The 19,841-nt window shown below is 40.7% G+C and overlaps 2 protein-coding genes across 2 annotated transcripts; one reads left to right on the top strand and one right to left on the bottom strand.

The window, feature by feature from the left end:
• Positions 1 to 121: 121 nt before the first annotated feature.
• Positions 122 to 11,620, top strand: RINT1 (RAD50 interactor 1). Its single transcript, XM_005498090.3, has 14 exons — positions 122 to 457; positions 1,484 to 1,679; positions 1,830 to 2,071; positions 2,228 to 2,401; positions 2,479 to 2,628; positions 3,716 to 3,872; positions 5,675 to 5,785; positions 5,980 to 6,205; positions 6,828 to 6,965; positions 7,682 to 7,881; positions 8,806 to 9,020; positions 9,673 to 9,853; positions 9,938 to 10,056; positions 11,229 to 11,620. Exons 2-14 carry the CDS (start codon positions 1,503 to 1,505, stop codon positions 11,440 to 11,442), a joined length of 2,304 nt encoding a protein of 767 aa, XP_005498147.2. The 5' UTR covers positions 122 to 457; positions 1,484 to 1,502; the 3' UTR covers positions 11,443 to 11,620.
• A 282-nt stretch (positions 11,621 to 11,902) lies between these two features.
• On the bottom strand, positions 11,903 to 13,919 carry EFCAB10 (EF-hand calcium binding domain 10). Its single transcript, XM_065049068.1, has 4 exons — positions 13,717 to 13,919; positions 13,412 to 13,576; positions 13,058 to 13,142; positions 11,903 to 12,530 (listed from the first exon to the last, which is right to left on the bottom strand). The coding sequence occupies exons 1-4, from the start codon at positions 13,814 to 13,816 to the stop codon at positions 12,494 to 12,496; spliced, it is 387 nt and encodes a 128-aa protein (XP_064905140.1). The 5' UTR covers positions 13,817 to 13,919; the 3' UTR covers positions 11,903 to 12,493.
• Positions 13,920 to 19,841: the final 5,922 nt, after the last annotated feature.

Below are 19,841 nucleotides of genomic sequence, written 5' to 3'. Positions count from 1 at the left end.
CTTTGCGCATGCGCACCGCAGGCTCCTCACGCCAGTCCGGCCAGGCGAGGGTGGGCACTGCGCATGCGCTTCTCCGGCCCCGCCCGCGGGCAGCACTGCGCGCCCGTGACCTGTGCGCTGCTGACGCGGCAGGGGCGGGGCTGGCCCGTCGTTCCCGGGGAGGGCGCTGGGGGGCCTGACCCCGCCGCGTTCCCTCCGACGGCCGGGGGAGCCCTGGGCTGCCTCGGCGGGCCCGTGTCACAACGAGCTGCGCTGCCTGCGCCCGCTCGCAGGGCCCTCCTGGCGCCGTCCAGCCAGCGGCGCGACGGGGGGAGAGGCGCTCAGCGGGGCGTTTGCGGCTGGCGGGGAGAGGGGCTGCTCGGCCGCCTGGCCTGGGCTGCGGGGGCCTCGCCCGGAGCCTGCCCGGGGTCCGCTGAAGCTCCAGCGCTCCTCGAGCCGTCCCGGCCCTCTGGCGAAGGTGGGTGCTGAGCTGCGGGTTGGGGCGCCACTGGAGGATGCTCCTCAGAGCCTTGGTCCTCTCTCCTGTATCCTTATCCTTTGGTGAAGAGCACCGCTTGGTTAGCAGTCTTCTGCGGTGTAACTTGTTTTCATTGCTGCAAACAGCACGGTGCTTTTCACTCCTCTCTTTTCTTTATGCACTTCTCCCTTAGCAACACACTCGGTCTCCCAGTTTGTCCTTCCTGGTGCTCCCTGTTGCTTCTCCAGCTTTGGCTCATCGGTTGCACCATTTTCTCACTCCTGTTGTCAGTTTAGTGGGGTTTTTCACCTAATTAAAGCTTGTAGCAGATAAAGGGCAAGTATGTAAATTAAAATTTTAAATATTGCTTTGCAAGTGATATTAAAAAGTTGAGAATTGAAGTTGCCAAACATTCATCGTTGTTGCCTTTTGTAGTTTCACTGTACATGATCATCCTCTCAATTTCAAGTCTGGTGCATTGTCTGTTATACCATGTGGGTTTTCTTATAAATATTCCAGTGATGCTTTAACTTTGCAAATAATTGCAAGACGGGAGTGGATACTTTACTAGGAATACGTCAGTCATCAGTTGATATCTCTGGAACATCCTGAAAGGATATGAAATGATAAAGCAGATCACTGTTATCTTCCTTTCTATTTTACAAATATATTTTTTTCCAGTATTTTTCATTAAGTTTTCTATATTGCATATGTAGAAACTACACACATATTGAACTTTTAAAAATAAAGTTCACAGTTTTGGGGAAGGAAGAAATTAACAGGTATATTTGTCCTCAGTAATTAGTGTATGATGCATTGACAGTTGGATGTGTAATCAAGGTTTTAGTTTTTTTTCAGTTAAGACTTATGCCAGCAAATTGTCTCACTTAGAGCAGTATATTTACTGGATATCTTATTTAAGTTTCATTGCAGTTGAACTGCCTAGCTTGTCATGGAGTTTTGTGTTCTCAGTAGATCAAGGGTTGTTTGTGCTTAGTGGTGACTAATCAGAAATTGTATAATCAGTATTGCAGGGAAAGAAAACATGGCAACCGATGCTGTTGGAAAGAAAGAAGTCACAAGAGATCTAGATCATTGTGATATCCCATACTATGTTTCTGAATTTGTGGAAAGAGAGGTTGGAACTGACTATGATTCTCTGAGGAAGCTTGATGACCTTATTGATAAGCTATCTGAAAATAAAAAGCAGTTAGAAGAACAGGTAAGCATATTTCTTTTTTTTTATTTTCCCTTTGAATGTGTTATATGACTAATTAAGTATACTTAAAGCAATATATTAATATCTGAAATAGTACCCCTCTACATAGCACAGTGGTTTTGTGTCAGACTTAATACTTCTCTATCAATGCAGGTGCTTACAGTTTCATCAGAAGTCCCTAAGAGAATTCAAAATGCCTTAAAGAATGCAGAAGATTCTAAAAAGTCTCTGAATCAGCTTCTCGAGGAAGAAGCTCTTCTGTCCGATTCAATCGATAGCCACTTACTGAAAGCTCAGCCATGGATGGAGGATCTTGATGTACTGATTAGTCAAATAGAAGAGATTGAACGACACCTGTGCTATCTTAAATGGATTTCACGAATAGAAGAGTTAAGGTAAAGTTTGGGTACTGCATTTGTGTTCTGTGACTGGTAACGTAGTTTGTCTTGTCATTAAAATATTTTAGATTTGAGAAAGTTTTATCTTTGTTTTTCAATATACAAATTATTTATCTTTAATGAATTTTTGGCCTTAACTCTTGTGTTTTGTAGTGATAGCATTCAGCAATATCTGATGACCAACAATGTTCCAGAGGCAGCCAGTACTCTGGAATGCATGGCAGAACTAGATATTAAGCTTAAGGAGTCATCTTGTTCTCATCTTCTTGCTTTTGTGAGATCCACTGTTAAATTCTGGCATAAAATTCTTAAGGACAAATTGTCGAGGTAAGGGATGTACTGTCACTGCCTTGTCTTTGTTTTGTTCTGTAAGTTCGTGTTAAAGTGCTTGTTTTGTGTTGCAGTGACTTTGAAGAGGTACTAACCCAGCTCCGCTGGCCGTTTGTGGGGCCGCCTCAGTCTCAGGCGTTTGGCCTTTCTGCACCAGCAAATGCTCCTGATGTATACAATAATTTGGAGATGTTGTTTTGTCAGCTTCTGAAATTGCAAACCTCGTATCCTTTTAAAGAGCTGTGGTATACTTTAGTAGGAATAATGAATGTCAGAGATGCACATTCTCAAGGAGAATTATTTAAAATTGTGTTCTTCCTAAAGACAGAAGATAATTTTAATTTATGGTACTTTATGTTAACATTAGAATGTTTTGTTGTTGTTGTTCAGAAAATGCCAGATGCCAAAGTTGCCTTTTCTGGCAGTAGCATCACTGTAACACCAAGTCATCAGATCTGCTTATCTCATGGTAGCTGACAGTTCAGGTTTCATGAGGATCAGGCCTTAGACGCTTTGATAATATTACCCATGTTAATAAAAAATGGTGATGTGTATTTTATTTTACACGGCTAATGCTTTTCCTTTCATAGCCTTATTTGAAATCAGCCTTAGTCACTTTAATATGTCCCATTCCAGGAGGAAAAGAGGGAAAGCTAAAGATGCATGTCTCAGAAGGAGACTTTGCAAAACGGGGTGACTGCAGAAGGATTTTAATTGTGCAGCCATTGTAGTCTGCCTTTGAGGTTAATCAGAAGGCACTGCTGCTTATCCTGTTCCTTTGGTTTTTTGTGGATCAAATAAAGCACAGCTAAAGCGAGCAGGAAGATACAAGGCCATTCTGCACAACCCTGAGTTGGTAACAATTTTGGTTTGTCAGGCTGGGTCACTTGAATCAGTTATGTGAAAAATGGGAAATAATGTCTTGTATGTATTATTCTCATGAGTCTTTTATCTTCCTTTAATAAATATAAATAAGCATGTCTCTTGGACAGCCCCTGTGTTTGGTACTGATAATGGTGGGCTTTTGTGTTATTTTTTTTTATGGAGCGGAGTTTCCTAAATCAAACTGACTTAAGTGACTTGTGTTGTTATTGAATAGATAATTCTTAGCAGCCTGAGTTGTACTAAATATTCTATAAACTGAAACATTTGGAGTATCCTTCATATTTGAGGAATTGTATTGATTGCATAATAGTGCCTTCAGCCAGTGAGGTAGAACTAAGAAATGTTCATTCTTATAAACCCGTTCTATTGAAATGATGATGTTGGGAGAATTCAACACTTAAATTCATCCTTGACTGTCAAACTTAGAGATGAACTTTTGACCAAACCTAAACAATTGCCAGAAAAGTACTCATTACCCTCATCGCCACCCATTATCCTTCCAATACAGATCATGCTGAATCCTCTTCAGAAGAGATTCAAGTATCATTTCACTGGCAATAAACAAACCAATGTTTTAAACAAGGTATGAGAAAAAGCACTTTGTTTTTTTGTTTTGTTTTTTAAGCAACAGATAGATTGCTGTATTTAAATTGTATAGCTTTAACGCTTTCTTTTCTGGAATTAAGATTCTTCAAAACTGTGCAGTTCTTGTGTCTACCTAAGTGTGGACAGACATCAAGATAGCACTTGGAGACCTTTCAGAGGCACAAGCATTTTCTCTGAGCCAGGCAACATTTCTCTCTTGCCCTGGTGCTTTAGGAAGTGTGACTGCAATCTTAGACTGACTCATAATTTCAGAAGCTTTGCTGGGTTTCCTCTGTGTCCTCGCAAATGGTTGTGCCCAGTTCCTTATTGCTTGAGCTCAAAGGCTGTACAGAGCTGTGGCTTTGATTTTTGGCATGGTGTTTTGCTACCTTAATGTAACTGAAACTGTTGGATTCTGCTGTAAAAATATAAAATGTGATTAGTCTAAAGGCACTGTTAGTTTTCTGGGTTAAAATACAACAAGAGATTTGCCGTTTACCAGTTGGAGACTGACTTACTTTTGTAGGAGTTATCTTCAAAGACTGAAGGGTTTTGTCTGAGAATTATCATTGGAACAGGTTTCAATGCATTAATGCTACTGTAGTGCATCTGCAGCAGAGTTGGAGAGCTGTTTTGTAACAATTTAGTTGCACAAGTCTATGTACTTGTGTTGACAATCTTGGGTAAATGTAAATATATTTGCAATCTTGATAGTTGCTACTACAGCGCTTTTTAAAATAATGTAATGAATGTTAGTGGGGAAGAGGTTTTTTAGACATGAACGAAATTATTGCATAAGCAAATGGGAAGATTATGTTCAAGAGTTGGAATTTGTGATCGACAATATATGAGCATCTATTTTTTCTAAAAAAACTTGTGAAGAAAAGTTTACAGGTAATCTAGTGCCAGATCAGAAAGATATTCCAACAGGGATTTGCTTGAATTTGGGTTGGGGTTTTTGTTTTGCTGTTTAATAATAATTTGGATAATGGAATAAAGAAAATACCTGTTTAAAATGTTTGAGAGACATCAACCTGGAAGGGATTACAAATACTTCAGAGAACAGGCTTGGAGCTCACAGTGATCTTGGCTTGTTGAGAAAGGAATGTCAAACAAAGAAAAACTGTGATGAAATTCAGTCGACAGTTGAAAATTAATACAGAAATGAGAAACAGACAAAATGTGGAGAATGTGAGTGCAGCTCAGTAGAAGGTTCTTTGGCTACTGGGAGTGAGTAGGACAGGAACTGCTTCTGCTTACACTAACATTGAAAAAAAAGCATTCATCAAAAACTACAGGGCATATGTTTAGGTGTGGAAACTGAGGAAGCTTAAGGGCATTATGGTGTGAAACAAGGGGGTGAAAGATTCCTCTCTTCTGGAGGAAGATGGGCTGGAGGTTGGATACAATGACAGTAAGAACTGAGCCACGGCGGAGAGTTTTCTCAGGAGTGCATCCTTCTTGCTGTACCAAGAAATAAAGACCACTCAGAAGAACAGGAGGAAGTATATGAAACAGAAAAGAGGACCTCATGAGTGAGAATGCAGTAGAGAAGAGGGAGATTTAAAAATGGAGCTTTTGCTTGAGAAGAAACAGAATTCTTGGTGCATTTAAGACTGTTCAAATCCAGAAGTATTTATCTGATGCTGCTTTTATGAAAATCAAAGCTAAGTAAAACACTGTGAAAGACTTGTGTGATCTGAGGTCAAAAGGCAGGAAAAGAGACTGATATGTTTGGAAGTTTGTCTTAAAATATTAGTAGCACCTGAATTAATGTTCTTTTCTTTTTTTTTAAATAAGCCTGAGTGGTATTTAACACAAGTACTTATGTGGATTGGAAATCATGCAAAGTTTCTTGATGACAAAATCCAGCCAATACTGGACAAAGCAGGATCTTCAGTGAATGCTGGGGTAAGCACTTTCTTGGTTTTACACATACAAATATGTAAGTCAGCTTCTAACAGATATTTGTGCAAGCCCACTGATTTCACCAAGTGTGTGATGAGACTTTTAACTCAGCCTGGTAGCAGTTTGTTATGTACATGTTTGCACGTGTTAATGCTTTCTATCTGTGACATTTTATTCACTTTTGTTTCTTTCAAAAGCTTGAATTCTCTCGTGGCCTAGTAATGCTGATTTTAGAGAAGCTGGCTGCTGATATTCCATGCTTGTTGTATGATGACACCCTCTTTTGTCACCTTGTGGATGAGGTGCTTCTATTTGAGAGAGAGTTGTACGGCGTTCACGGATATCTCAGCAGCTTTCCCAGTTGCATGCATATTCTATCAGAAGAGTCCTGCTTCCAAAGGTGGCTAACGGTGGAAAGAAAATGTAAGACTTCAAATGGATTTTATTGGCCTTTACACTGCATGATCAGAAAGTATATGTATACTTCCATGCGTAGCCTTCTCAAATAGGATAAGTCACTTGGACAGGGCTACTACATACAACATACATATTTTCATATTCTGTGATTGTTTTGACTAATAATTGGTTAGACTCAGAGTGCTTCTGTGGTTTGTAGGATTCTTGCCCCTAAGCTACATGGAATCCAGTAGGCTTGTTTTTAGGCAAGTGTTGCATTCACGTGTGTGCAGACAAGGATAGAAAATTGATATCTATTGAAATTGATATCTAAAATTGATATCTAAATTGAAATAGGGGAGAGGTATTAACTTTTGAGAAATTAAGAAGAAATACATTGGAAAGGAGCAAGCCAACTGTTAAAACAAAACTAAACCCCCAGTCAATTCTGACATAGTTGTGAGCAGCCTTGCAAATGCAAATACATTGAAGCTGGTTTTGTATGAATGCAGTAATCAGTAGTTTTTATAACCTGAAGATGTAAAATTAGTAGAGATCAGGCTTTTATGTTTATATATTTTAGAAGGTGCTTTGTTTAAGTTTTTAATAAAAAAATACTTCTACAATTCACAACTTTTGTGCATCTCAGTTGCTCTTCAGAAAATGGACTCCATGCTTTCATCTGAGGCTGCGTGGATATCACAATACAAAGATATCACTGATGTAGATGACATGAAAGTTCCAGACTGTGCTGAAACTTTTATGACTCTGTTGTTAGTTATAACAGGTAATTATTAATCTGTAGGTATTGCTCTTGTTTGTAAGAAATGTTAAGAAAACTTCAGCTAACAAGGTTTCTTTACTAAGTGTCCATTGTCAGCTGTAGTTGCCAAGTAACGTTGCAAAGTTTGGATGTTTCCTGTTAGTTTTGTATTTTGGACACCAACTCAAGTATGAATAATCTTGAGCGAGTGACATGTTTACAAAATAATAATCAAAAATATATATTTAGCATATTAAAACTTGTTCATACTTGAGATAATATAATTTGTTACAATGCAGTAATTAAAAAAAATCCCATTATTCCTTTTGATTCCACGACAATGTAGAAGCTATTAGGTAACCTCTGCTTTCTTGGAGGAGAATATAAGAACAAGTAATTTTGCAGGAGACACTTAATTGCATATTCAATGGTTTTATCTTACTCTGTGAGTAAGCTTTAGTGGCCACACTGGGTGGTGTGGCATAATCCCATCTTGCTTCAAGCATTAAAATACAAAGTGCTAGTGGAATCAGGAGGGGGAAGAATGTAGTTTCTTTACATGTTTAGCTTTTGCATTGACTAGTTTCCCTAAAATTGTTAAAATGTCAGCTGTTTTAAATACTATATATGATGTTCTCAGAGGCATAAGGTTGTGTAGTAAGATGACTGTAATGTTTCTTTTTGAAAAGATTTTTTTCAGTGTTGGAAAACCTACAAACATTTTGTTAATGTCTTTCCAGAAAGGTATAAGAATCTTCCAACAGCTTCCAGAAAACTACAGTTCCTGGGCCTACAGAAGGAGTTAGTTGATGATTTCAGGATACGATTAACTCAAGTAATGAAGGAAGAGACTAGAGCTCCCTTAGGCTTCCGATACTGTGCAATACTTAATGCTGTTAACTATATAGCAACAGTGTTGGCAGACTGGGCTGACAATGTAGTAAGTAAATATTTTACTTTAAAAAAAAAAGGACTTTATTTTCAGCACTGTTTATCTAAGTGTATTCAACAGAATTATTACTGAAAAAATAGAATGACAAGTAAATTCATATTTAATAAAATATGTATAAGGAGAGATTCTTGTTTGAGATCTGTCATATTGATGATAAACTTTCTAGGGAAATGCAAGGAGAGCTTGGGGAATGGAATAATGTGAACAGACAAAAAAGCAGTCTCCTTTACATGCTTTGTATTGTAAAAAGGTAGTGAGTTGATTTTGGAGATCTCTGAGCCAGTATTAACAGCACTGATTTGTGTGCAAGATGGGCAGTCTCCAAATTATTTTTGTCTTCACAAGAAACTGTGGCTCTAGCAGAGGGTAGTCTTGACTTGATAGGACAGCAGCCTTCGTGGTATACAGCTGCATCCGTCTGAACATCTTGCTCTGCTTAAAAGCAAAACCAACAAGTTGTTACCACTATGTCACGTCAGACTTGATCCCTTTTCTTGCTGTTGTCAGCCCAGTAAATTTGTGATTTAATGAACAATTATTTCTAAAATTAATTACAAGTAAAGATTCTAGTTTTATTTTGCAAACATTAAAAAGGTCAAAATTGGAGTTTTTTGGAGTATTCTACTGTCAACCTTAAAATATCTTTATAGTATTTCTCTAGATCTATTCCCATTACCTATCTGCTGTTCATCTGAAACCTGTGTTAGTTCCATCACTAGGCTTAAAACACCTTGTTTTCTTTTTCACAAAGTCAGGACCACAGGGAAAGATAAAGTGTTTATAAAATGTTAAGTTTTTAAGTTTATAAATGTGTCAGGAGCTTTTTCTAGAACTGTGCCTCTAAAGTAACAATGAAAAGTTCAAATGGTAAGATTATTTTTGTGTTATTTGTATCTGGTTTTGTTTCTCTAGTTTTTCCTGCAGCTACAGCAGGCAGAACTGGAGGTTCATGCAGAAAGTGATGCTGTCAGTCAGCTACAGCTGGGGCAGCTGGCTTCGATGGAGAGCTCTGTCTTTGATGACATGATTAACCTCCTGGAACGCCTGAAACATGACATGCTGACTCGTCAGGTAGATCATGTCTTCAGAGAGGTCAAAGATGCTGCAAAGCTGTACAAAAAAGAGAGGTGATTCTGTCTCTTTAGTCTCTTCCCATGTTACAGTATTATTTCCTGTTAAAAATATTGAGGTAAATAAAGGCAGGAATAGCTAAGAGCCAAAATTATTTTCCTGAATAGGAATGGGGCAGGCTAGAAAGTTTGGAAAATGCTCTTAACACTTTCTTCAAGACTATTTTAATGCTATACCTTCTAAAGTAGTTCCACAATTAGTGGATGTAAAAACCCTAGGAAGAATTCTTGGATCAGTCTAGTTTGGAAAAGAATTATTTTCGTTATAGTAGTATGAAAGAGTTAATACGATATGGCCTGTAATGTCCATTCTGTCTTCACAGACTTGTAGGGCTTCTTGAATGTTTGCTCCTGAGTGAAATTGCTGAAGTACTTGATAAAAAGAATGCAGTTTAATTATTTTCTAGATAGATGGTGTTTCTTTGAATAGCATGGTCAGAGATTTATAACTAATGCATGAGTTTAGTATTAAATAGAATTTAAACATAGCATTAGACTGTGATTACCTTTAGATTTTAAATGGGAAAGCAGAACTCACTCCAAACCATTGTAAATAGTTAAGATTTTTTTTTAAAGGATAATTTTAACTTCAGTTGTTGTAATATGAATAATTTCATAATAATGATTTCAGTGCAATAATTTCTTTCAGGTGGTTATCTTTACCATCTCAAGCAGAGCAAGCAGTAATGTCTCTGTCAAGCACAGCTTGCCCAATGTTGTTGACACTACGAGACCGCTTGCTACAACTAGAACAGCAGCTCTGTCTCTCACTGTTCAAAATTTTCTGGCAAATACTCGCAGAGAAAGTGGATATATACATATATCAGGAAGTAGGTATCAGCAACATGTGGCCTATGCAACACAGCATAGGTGTGAGTGGCTTAAACAGTAGATGCACCTCTTTATGTTTCTAGGTAATTATGGCAAATCATTTCAATGAAGGAGGAGCAGCACAGCTCCAGTTTGACATGAGTAGAAATCTGTTCCCTTTATTTTCACACTACTGCAAGAGGCCAGAAAACTACTTCAAGCAGTAAGTAGGCAAATTTCTTATCTGTCGGTATTTCAGAAGTGAATGTCCAGATGAATATATGTGGTTTATGTATCACCATGATTTTTTCAGTTTTGATCCTCACTTAAAATATGTGGATCATTTATGATTCCAGTGTTTACAACTAGTGAAGTTTTGATTCTGCAGCATATACTCGGACAGCAACGGACTGTGGCATGTGTTCCAGAGTATTTTGAGCAGTCAGGATGTCCAGATTAATTTATGAAAGGAATATAAGTAGCAGAGACTTCCAAAACTGAAGCCAAAGAAACTACTCAAAGACATAGTTAGAACACAATACCTTTCTTTGTTGTTAGAAGAAATGCTACTTTAAACTGTGTTCCAACTCAGAATGGCCTTGCATAGGAGTCTAGCGGCATTCATTGGTGAGAGGAAGCTACTTTGTGGTTAGTCTTTTTTAAATAGCCCACAGTCTTCTAAAGAGTCCAGCGCTGAACTCCTAGGTTAGTTTGGGCAGAAATCTTACCGATTTACAATATTTTTAAATCAATATTCAGTCTTGAACACTAGAAGAAAATATTATTATTGGCATTTTTTAATTGAATATTCACGTAGCATCCTCAGGTTTAAAATTTTTGAGCACATCATATTATCCCAAGCATAAGAAGACAAAGACGCACAAAGAACTTCAATGGCTAGGTATACGGCTAGGTATCGTAATTAGACTATAAACAATGTGACAAAGACAGGGTATCTGCTCGATCCCTAATGATGTTAATTAGGGAAAATGTTCAGATTCTAGCACAGATTCTAGCACTTTAAGAGTACAGTATCCTGAATAAGAAGTTTCTAATAATCTTAAGGGGAAAATGTAGTTAGAGAAAGCTAGACCAATAAAGTGGTTCTGTTCTGTATGTTAGTACTGGCAGAGAAACTCTAGAAGTAAAAGGCAGGCCAAGCACTGGGAGGCAAAATACTGATGCTTATGAAATACACCCATGTAACAGAAAAGACTTAGACAGTAAGAACAAGTACGCTGTTTGCCTCGATCTGAGCAGTTGTTCCAGCTCAATACTTCTGATCCTTTTCAGAAGTCTGTGGAGGTTGTTTTTCTTTTTTAATTACTGTGTGCACAAAATTAAGCATATCACGTGGGTGCTTCTCATGTTAATCTATATAACTTTTCCCTCTAGCATAAAAGAAGCCTGTATCATCCTGAACCTGAATATTGGCTCAGCCTTGCTTCTGAAGGATGTACTACAGTCAGCTTCAGAAAATGAAACATTAAACCCAAACCAGCCACCTGCCACAGCAGCACTGAATGAACTTGGAGTTTATAAATTATCTCAAAAGGATGTTGAGATTCTTCTCAATTTGAGAGCTAGTTGGCCAAATACAGGAAAATAAAGACTTTTTCAGAAATGGTTAATAACTTTGTCTAGATTACTTATTATTTTGAACAAATGCAAAGCAAATATAGTTACATACTTGAGTTATTTTTTTCAATAGTGTATGCTGAATGCCTGGCTTCATCTAATCTTATGCCTTATATACATTTTGAATAAAAATGTCAATATGCTACTGACTTAGTTTCGAACTGCACAGATATTGTGTTCAACAGCCCGCTTGCCATTGCATTTAGAAACTAGAACTGTCTTCATCTCTAATGAATAACATCTGCTTTGTCAATGTCATTCTAAGGAATACTGAGTATTCACAGTGTAAATATACTTGTGTAAGACATGGACAAATCTCTCCTGTGAACTAAACAGATGTTTTACATCTCTAAACCCCAGGTAATGGATGTTCTATACTAAAATGTGTATATAAAGAACAAAGAAGGAAGGAAGGAATGAAGGAATGTCACTTTTATTTGTACTAGTTCAGTTTATTTTTTCTTTGCTGTAACAGTGTCTCTCCCTTTTTTTTTTTTTTTTTCGTTTCTACTTAAAAATTGCATTTATGCTGTGTTGTAAGTTTGGAAATAGCATTTTATTTGGAAGTGCTACCATTAATTGTGGACATTTGTCATAACTTGCTGAAGTTGGTCTTTCCTTTAAAAACAAACAAACAAAACCCACAAAACACAAGGCTAAAAACCACCCAAACCAGCTCAGCTCTTAAAGATATATTTATTCAATGGTAATGAGCCAATAAGCAATACCTTCTTACTGTAAGCTACAACCTGAAGAAACTCTAAACTACTTTTTTGAGTTGTGAAAAAGAGATCTCTACTTTTTTTTAACCATCTAATTGCATTAAGAAAAGCAATTCTCAAAAGATACCTGTCCAGTGCCTGGTAAACATGAACAAGTTCTTGTCATTTTTCCTTTTCAAATGGGGGGGATGGAAAACAAAGAAAAGACAGTACTGCTTAAAATCAGCTATCCACAGCTAACAAAGCAGAAGAAGAATTGAGAAGCCTGTCTTTAACATATATAGCAGACCACTGCTCAAACTAATATACAGCCCAGCTTGCCAGCATCTTTTTCTTCCTAAGACAGAAAATAAAGAATTCTAGTTAGGTAACAATGAGGATAATTAGTTCCATTACCTTTCAGTGATTACAACAGTTACCAAAAAATTGCCCCTAGAACTGTACCTTGACCGTGAGAAATTATTGTAACTGAGCTTGTTTTATCTACAGCTGTGTTGCAACCTCTGGCAAAGATCACAGCACTGCTTCACCATTTCACATTCCTAGGTGGTGTTCAAACCCCTGGGCTGCCGGATGCCGGCCTGGCTGACCCGAGGGACAGCAATCCCAGAGGGATACCCTGAGGGGATCCCGCAACCCAGATGGTGGAGGAAAATGCTGGGTTTGGTTCAGGCTGCAGCAAGCCAAGCAAGGTCAGGCAGTAACCCACCTTTTTAAAGCTTGTAGTGCAAAATAAAGGGGTTAAGCTTACACCAGCAAGTCCGTTAATTCTATGGTTTTGTAAATAAAAAATAAATCTCAGTAAAATATCTCCTGTTCATACCTTTCTCCACCCCCTAAAAGCCCCCTTTCATTTAAACTTACACTTCCTCCTTGAATACATCCAGTGTAATATTCACATCATCTCCAAACTGTAGATCTTCAGTACTTAGTCCCAAAGTTTTAAGAGCTAAAGGAAAGAGAATTTCCTATGCAAGTCCTTGAAAGATTATTTTAACATGTTATAGTGGCCTAGATATGATAAAAGCTAAACATACGTAACTTAAACATATGTAACTTAAACACATGTAGTTTTTTTAACTTTCTAAGTTCTAGGTTGTGTATTGGCAGAAGTGTAGATACTTTTAAAGTACATGTAGGCATAGCTTTTCCATTATTTTAATAATTAAGTGTGAGCACAGGCCCTTCAGTCTGCCCTGCTGCTCAGGTGAGACGCACCTTCTCTGTACTGTGCTGCTGTTATGTGCCCTTGGCCGACGACATCCAGCAAGCTGAACATGGCGGCCAGGTTGTCCTCGTCCATGAGGTACGGGTACTCCCCCTCGGCTCGTTTTCCGGCCTTCACCCTTTCCAGCACCTGGATCAGGAACTCGCGTGGCCTTTCTGCAACGAAGTAAAACCGCCCGCAGACACAGGCCCCTCAGCCGGGCACCGCGGGCCGCGCAGCCCCTCTGCCCGCTCCATCCCGACCCGCTGTTCCCGGCAGGCCCGGGCCTGCCCTGCCCCGGGGCGCGGTGCCGCACCGGGGCGGTGGTAGAGCAGCAGCTCGCCGAGGCGGTGGAGCAGCTCGGGGATGCGGTGCCGCTGCAGGTAGTCGCGTCCCTCCCGCTCGCCCGCCGCCATCCCGCGTTGCTGGGACACCGCGCGCCGCCCCGCCCCCGCGCGCCGGCCGTTAACCGCCCCAACCGCCCCGCCCCGGCCGTTAACCGCCCCCGCCCCGCCGAGAGGCCGTTCGCACACAGAGGAGGAGAAAAGCCCTCAGGGAAGTCAACGCAAGGAGTAAACTTGGGAGGTGTGGCTGACACGCCAGAGGGCTGTGCTGCCATCCAGCGAGACGTGGACAGGCTGGAGAGTTGGGCGGGGAAAAGTTAATTAAATATAACAAGGACAAGTGTAGAGTCTTGCAGCTGGGCAGGAACAACCCCAGGTTGCAGTGTAAGTTGAGGAACCGTGTAGGGGAAAGGGACCTGGGGGTCCTGGTGCACAACAGGATGACCATGAGCCAGCACTGTGCCCTGGTGGCCAGGAAGGCCAATGGCATCCTGGGGTGTATTAGAAGGGGGGTGGTTAGTAGGTCAGAGAGGTTCTCCTTCCCCTCTACTCTGCTCTGGTGAGACCACATCTGGAATATTGTGTCCAGTTCTGGGCCCTCAGTTCCAGAACGACAGGGAACTGCTGGAGAGAGTCGAGTGCAGGGCAACAAAGATGATGGAGTGGAACATCTCCCTTATGAGGAAAGGCTGAGGGAGCTGGGTCTCTTTAGCTTGGAGGCTGAGGGGTGACTTCATTAATGTGTATAAATATGTAAAGGGTGAGTGTCAGGAGGATGGAGCCAGGCTCTTCTTGGTGACAACCAATGATAGGACAAGGGGCAATGGGTACAAACTGGAACACAGGAGGTTCCACTTAACTATGAGAAGGAACATCTGCACGGTGAGGGTGACAGAACACTGGAACAGTCTGCCCAGGGAGGTTATGAAGTCTCCTGCTCTGGAGACATTCAAAACCCACCTGGATGCCTTCCTGTGTAGCCTCATCTGGGTGTTCCTGCTCCGGCAGGGGATTGGACTAGATAATCTTTCAAGGTCCCTTCAAATCCCTAACGGTCTGTGATTCTCCGAAAGGGCCGTGAGGGCTCGGCAGGAGGGAGAGCGGCTGCTCGGCAGAGCAGGCAGGGTGCGTCTTCAGTCAGCTCGGGCCATGAGGTGCAGTAAAGCAGAAGACTGAGACTTGAGTGACTCTGCAGCCACTGCTCCAATGGGTAGAAAATGAGAAGCGAAAGTTAATTTGCCTGCATGTCACCACGTTAGCACTGGAACAGAAAATCATTGCTTCCAGCTGAGTTACTAGTTCATACCACAGTTGCATTAATTCACCAAGCGGTATTTCTATGATGGCAACTATGTAAGTTTTCCTGCTCCGTAATGACTTCCAGCTCCTCCTGCTTGTTGCCCATGCTATGTGCATTGGTGTAGATGCACTTTATCTGGGCTATTGATCCCACCAACTCTTTGGGGCAGAAGTCTCTATTCCTACGTGACCATTCTGAGGCACTTCTGTGGTTTCTAACACATCAATAACCTTTGTGTCTTTGCTGCCGCATGGATCTTTATCCCTTACCTCCACTGAGTCAGCAGACCTAAGGACATCATGAACACACTGTCCCTCAAACATTGTTGTGCCACCCCCAGGCTTATCTCTACTGAGCCTGGTTTTACAGCTTTCCCCTTTCACATCTATTTTAAAGCTCTTTCAGTGAGTCCTGCTAACTCCTGTGCAAAGATCCTTTTCCCACTTTGAGACAGGTGTACACCATCTGTCACCAGCAGGCCCAGTGTCATGTAAACCAACCTATGATAAAAAAATAAAACAAACCAAAACATAACACAAAATTTTGATGGTGACACCAGGCTCAGAGCCAAGTGTTGATCTGCTGGCCCTTCCGGTTTGTTCCCTCATTGTTCCCTGGGACTGAAAGGGTAGAGGAGAACACTACTTGTGCTCCTGATCCCTTGGCCAGCCCTTGGACTTCTTGTTGCAACTTTATCACTGCCTACCTGGAAAAAGACTATTGGATCACAATCTGAGTCTGTACCAGGGCAGGAAGCTTTCTCCTCACATCTTTAAACTGGGCCCCAGGGAGGCAGCAGACTTCCCTAAGAGTGGGTCCAGATGCCACCTAGTGGAACGTTGTCATGTGTGCTCAATGCTGATAAAATATGCAAAATCAATTATTAGCAACTATGAGTAATAAGGGTTACATTTTTAAATAATTATTGAGGCTTGCAGCATAGCTTGTGCAGAGAGGAGCCATCAAAGAACCTTTTTATTGTAGTACCCACTGTGAGTAGGACAGAGACAATCAAATAATGTGTCCCACTTTAAAAAAAAAATCAAGCAAATCTACAAAGGCGTAACTGTCTGCCATCAAAAAACAGACAATGATAAATGACCATATAGTAAAGAGAAAAAAATCATATTCCTGCAAAAAGTCTAGGACTATATATTTTAGCTCTTTGCCAAAACTAACATATCATGAGACATTAAGGAAAAAAAAGGGAAAAAAAAAAAAGAGGTGATTTCTATTAGACGGAGAGTGGGAGAAAGGCAGCATCCAAAACTGCAGAGATAATACAACCATGTTCTATCTGTATTCCTTAGTATTTTAAACTGATTATGCTACCTGCTCCAAGAGGAACTGCAGGTTTATAACAGTTACCTCCCTTCACAGCTACCTGGCAAGGGTAGAAACTTCCTTTATCCTAAGGAATACATTTCATAGCTGCTGAACCCATTCCTGCATTTGACTTTTCTGTGCCTTTCAACAGAGTTTGCAAAGCACTAGCAAAGTTTTTTTCCTAAGGAAGAGTGGTGGGAGAAAGTGCAGACTGAAGTACAAAGAACCACAAACAAGAGACTGAGCTGGCCAGCAGGGGAGAAATAAAGACATGGAAAATATTTTTGTGCAAATGAGAACGTAAGGACAGAAAAACTAACTGGAAAGGAAGGAGCATATGAAAGACTGGAGAGAAAGGTGGGTAAGTTGATGTTTGGGACCGGGAAAACAGCATTTGACAAAGGAAGCTTTTCCTTTAGTGGTCAGCAAAGATAATCAGTATGAAATAAGTATATTGAAGACTGAAATTTTTAGAATAAACACAGAAATTACAAACTGAAGTGTATTTCTCCGAGGCATAGTTCAAAAGTCACTAAGCAGAGCAAACCCGATTTTATTTACAACTAGGAGTTTTCTAAAAATTTGATTTTACTATTAAGAAATCACTGAAAATCACTTGAAAAAAAATGTTCTGACAATGTGTTGTGTCAGGAATTTATTATCCTCAGTTCATACAATGATAGTATCAGCTACATATCCTAAAAGTCTGACAGTTTTGGACAATTTGTGAGAAACTCACTTCTGGGGACTAATTAAAAAACAGGATTTGACAAACATCTGAAAAAATTCTCTTTCCATTTTAGAGATGCTGCTGAGTTTTAATCAAGAACTCAAGGATCAAATCTATTTTAATGTTTTTAAAGTGTCCTGGTTACTTAAAATTGAGTTTGTTTGAAAGATTTAATATCTGTTGTGACAGAAGCTGAGACTTCTGCAGAATATTGTTAATAACTTAAACCTTTTATCAAATTACATAGAACTAAAGAGACTATCAGGAGTCTGAAGGGTTGTAACGAATAAGAACAGGGACTGCAGGTCAGCCATGAAGCTGCGTGCAGAACAAACATTTGTCTTGCTGAGCAGAACAGGCAGATGGACACATTTTTCCAAATGGGAGTGTTAGAAGACTGAAGTCTAGGACTGTGGGAAGAGACAGGAGCAGTAAGGGCTGGGAAAGATGCCTATGTCTGACATATGCTTGATGTGAACCTGCTGAGTAGCAGCTCCTTTAATGATTTAACTTAACGTGGACATTAGAAAGCACTCAGTGTTAGGGAGCATGGGGTGGAGCTGTAGTGATTGGGTCCTGCCATTTCAGTAGCTGCTTTGGAAGAGCTCCACTGCTCCCTTCTGTTGTGTATATCCTCAACGACTTCCAATATACAGGCAAGTTCCTTGTCAGGGGATTTTACACTATATATTTATAAGGGAAAGTGATTAACAGCAGAAATATTAAGGTTTGGGGTACTAATTATCTCAACAGACAGAACCTTTCCGCTTTTTTTTTTGTTTGTTTCATCTTGTTTTGGTTGTTTTTGTTGAGAGCAGGTTGTTCACAGCTTTATCCAGTCAAGTTTTTACTATCTCCAAGATGGAAATTCCACAACATCACTCGGTCTCTGTTCCACTGCTCAAACAGACTTGCAAAGAATTTTTTACTTGTGTTTGATCGGAAGGACCCCTTGCTTTACCTTATGTCTGTTGCTTCTTGCTGTTTTGTTGTGCACCACCAGGAAAACTCTGGTTCCATCCTTTCTCCAATCACCTACCTTGTAGCTAAAGGTAGCACTGAGACCCCTCTCCTCCGTTAAACTTGTCTTAAAACTGAACAAAACTTTTTAAAAATCACATTCTTATATATCATATGCTTCAGCTACTAAGACTTCATCTTGGTAGCACTCCACTGGAGTCACTTCAGTATCCCATGCTGTGTCTTGTATGGTGGAGGCCCAAACTGGACACGGTTCTGCAGATGCAGTCTTACAAGTGCCAAAACAGAGAGGGACAGTCAGTTCCCTCTGACTGCCGCCTACATTCCTCCTGCTGCGGCTCAGGCTGTGGTTAGCTTTCAGCACCCCAGGGGCCCCTTGCTGACTCACGTTCAGCTTGTCAACCAGGACCTTTTGCTGCAAAGCTCCTTTCTTGGCAGTCGGCATCCAGCTTGTGCAACAACACAGGGTTGTGTCTCCCTCCCAGGTATAGGACTTTGCATTTGTCTTTGTTGGACATAACGAGGTTCCTGCCAGCCCAATTTTCTACCCCACTGAGGTCTCTCTGAAGGGCAGCTCTGCCTCTACTGTATTAATCACATTCCTAACTCCAATTTGTTTTTATCTATGAATTTGCAACCTGTTCCAAAATCCAGGATGGTAATGAAACCCTTCAGCACTATTTGGTCCAGTGTTAACCCCTGAGGCATGTTACTAGTAACCACCAACCAACCAACCAGGTGTCAAGCTGCTGACCTCAGCCTTCTCAAGCCCTCAAGACAATTTTCCTCCCATCTCACAGTCCATGCTTTGAATCCATATCTCTCTAAATTATTGTAAGAATACAAAAGCAGATGTTGTCAAAAGCCTTGCTAAGGTCGAAGTGAACAGCATTCGCTGCTCTCTGGTCAGCACCTGAAGGCAGTCATTTAATCACAGAAGGCAAGCATGTAGGTCAGGCATGGTTTCCCCTTGGTAAATCCATGGTGTTTGGACATGGCTTCCATGAGCATTTGTTACATAATCTGCCTGGGATTGAGGTTGGTTTGAGCAGTCTGTAGTTCCCTGGGAAAATGGGCATTGCATTTGCTTTTTTCCAGTCCTTAGAAACTCTGTACCCTGTTCACCATGATTTTTTTTCAAGGATGACGGCAGCCCTGCAATGGCATCAGCCTCCATCCCTGAATCCTGCCTGGCTTTCTTCAGAGACTGGTATAGATCCAGGCTAAGTAGTCCTTAACTCAGTCTTCCTCTTACATGGGTCATACCTCACTCCCCAGACTCTGCCCAGTGATCTGAGCACAGACTTCTCTAGTTAAAACCTGAAGCAAAGCAGCACCGATTGTATCTCAGGTGTTTCCATGTCCTTCGTCACTAGTGGGGTGCACAATTTCCTTAGCCTTCTTTCCACATTACTGTACAGAAAGGGCTGGTCACATACTTCACTAATTCCAACTTCAGTTGAGCTTTGACTTTCCTAGTTCTGCTTCAGTGTGCCTAGGCAGTATTTCTGTATTCCTTGAGGATAGCCCACCGCTGCTTCCACAGCTTGTATGCTCGCCTTTTGGATTTGATTTCAGTCTGGAGTTTCCCATTTAGGCACCCTGGCCTTCTCCCATGTCTGCTCAACTTCCTGCATGTCAGAAAGGACCATTCTTGTGCTTCAGCTAGCTCCTCTGGGCCCTGCAGGGCAGTCTTCTGCAGGATTCTGCCAACAAAACATCTGCAATGAGACAATGTCTGCTCTCCTAAATTCCAGGCT

This window comes from Columba livia, chromosome 1 (assembly GCF_036013475.1).
Source record: "Columba livia isolate bColLiv1 breed racing homer chromosome 1, bColLiv1.pat.W.v2, whole genome shotgun sequence".
Classification (NCBI taxonomy): Eukaryota; Metazoa; Chordata; class Aves; order Columbiformes; family Columbidae; genus Columba; species Columba livia.
Note: the sequence above shows the minus strand (reverse complement) of the source record. Positions and strands in the feature narration are given on the sequence as shown.

Coding starts and splice junctions, on each gene's coding strand:
- RINT1 (XM_005498090.3), top strand. CDS start 1,503: ATGGCAACCGATGCTGTTGGAAAGAAAGAAGTCACAAGAGATCTAGAT. Junction 2,402..2,478: donor CTTAAGGACAAATTGTCGAG/GTAAGGGATGTA, acceptor TTTGTGTTGCAG/TGACTTTGAAGAGGTACTAA. Junction 3,873..5,674: donor AAACCAATGTTTTAAACAAG/GTATGAGAAAAA, acceptor TTTTTAAATAAG/CCTGAGTGGTATTTAACACA.
- EFCAB10 (XM_065049068.1), bottom strand. CDS start 13,816: ATGGCGGCGGGCGAGCGGGAGGGACGCGACTACCTGCAGCGGCACCGC. Junction 13,143..13,411: donor AGCAGCACAGTACAGAGAAG/GTGCGTCTCACC, acceptor TCTTTCCTTTAG/CTCTTAAAACTTTGGGACTA. Junction 12,531..13,057: donor GATGTATTCAAGGAGGAAGT/GTAAGTTTAAAT, acceptor TTTCTGTCTTAG/GAAGAAAAAGATGCTGGCAA.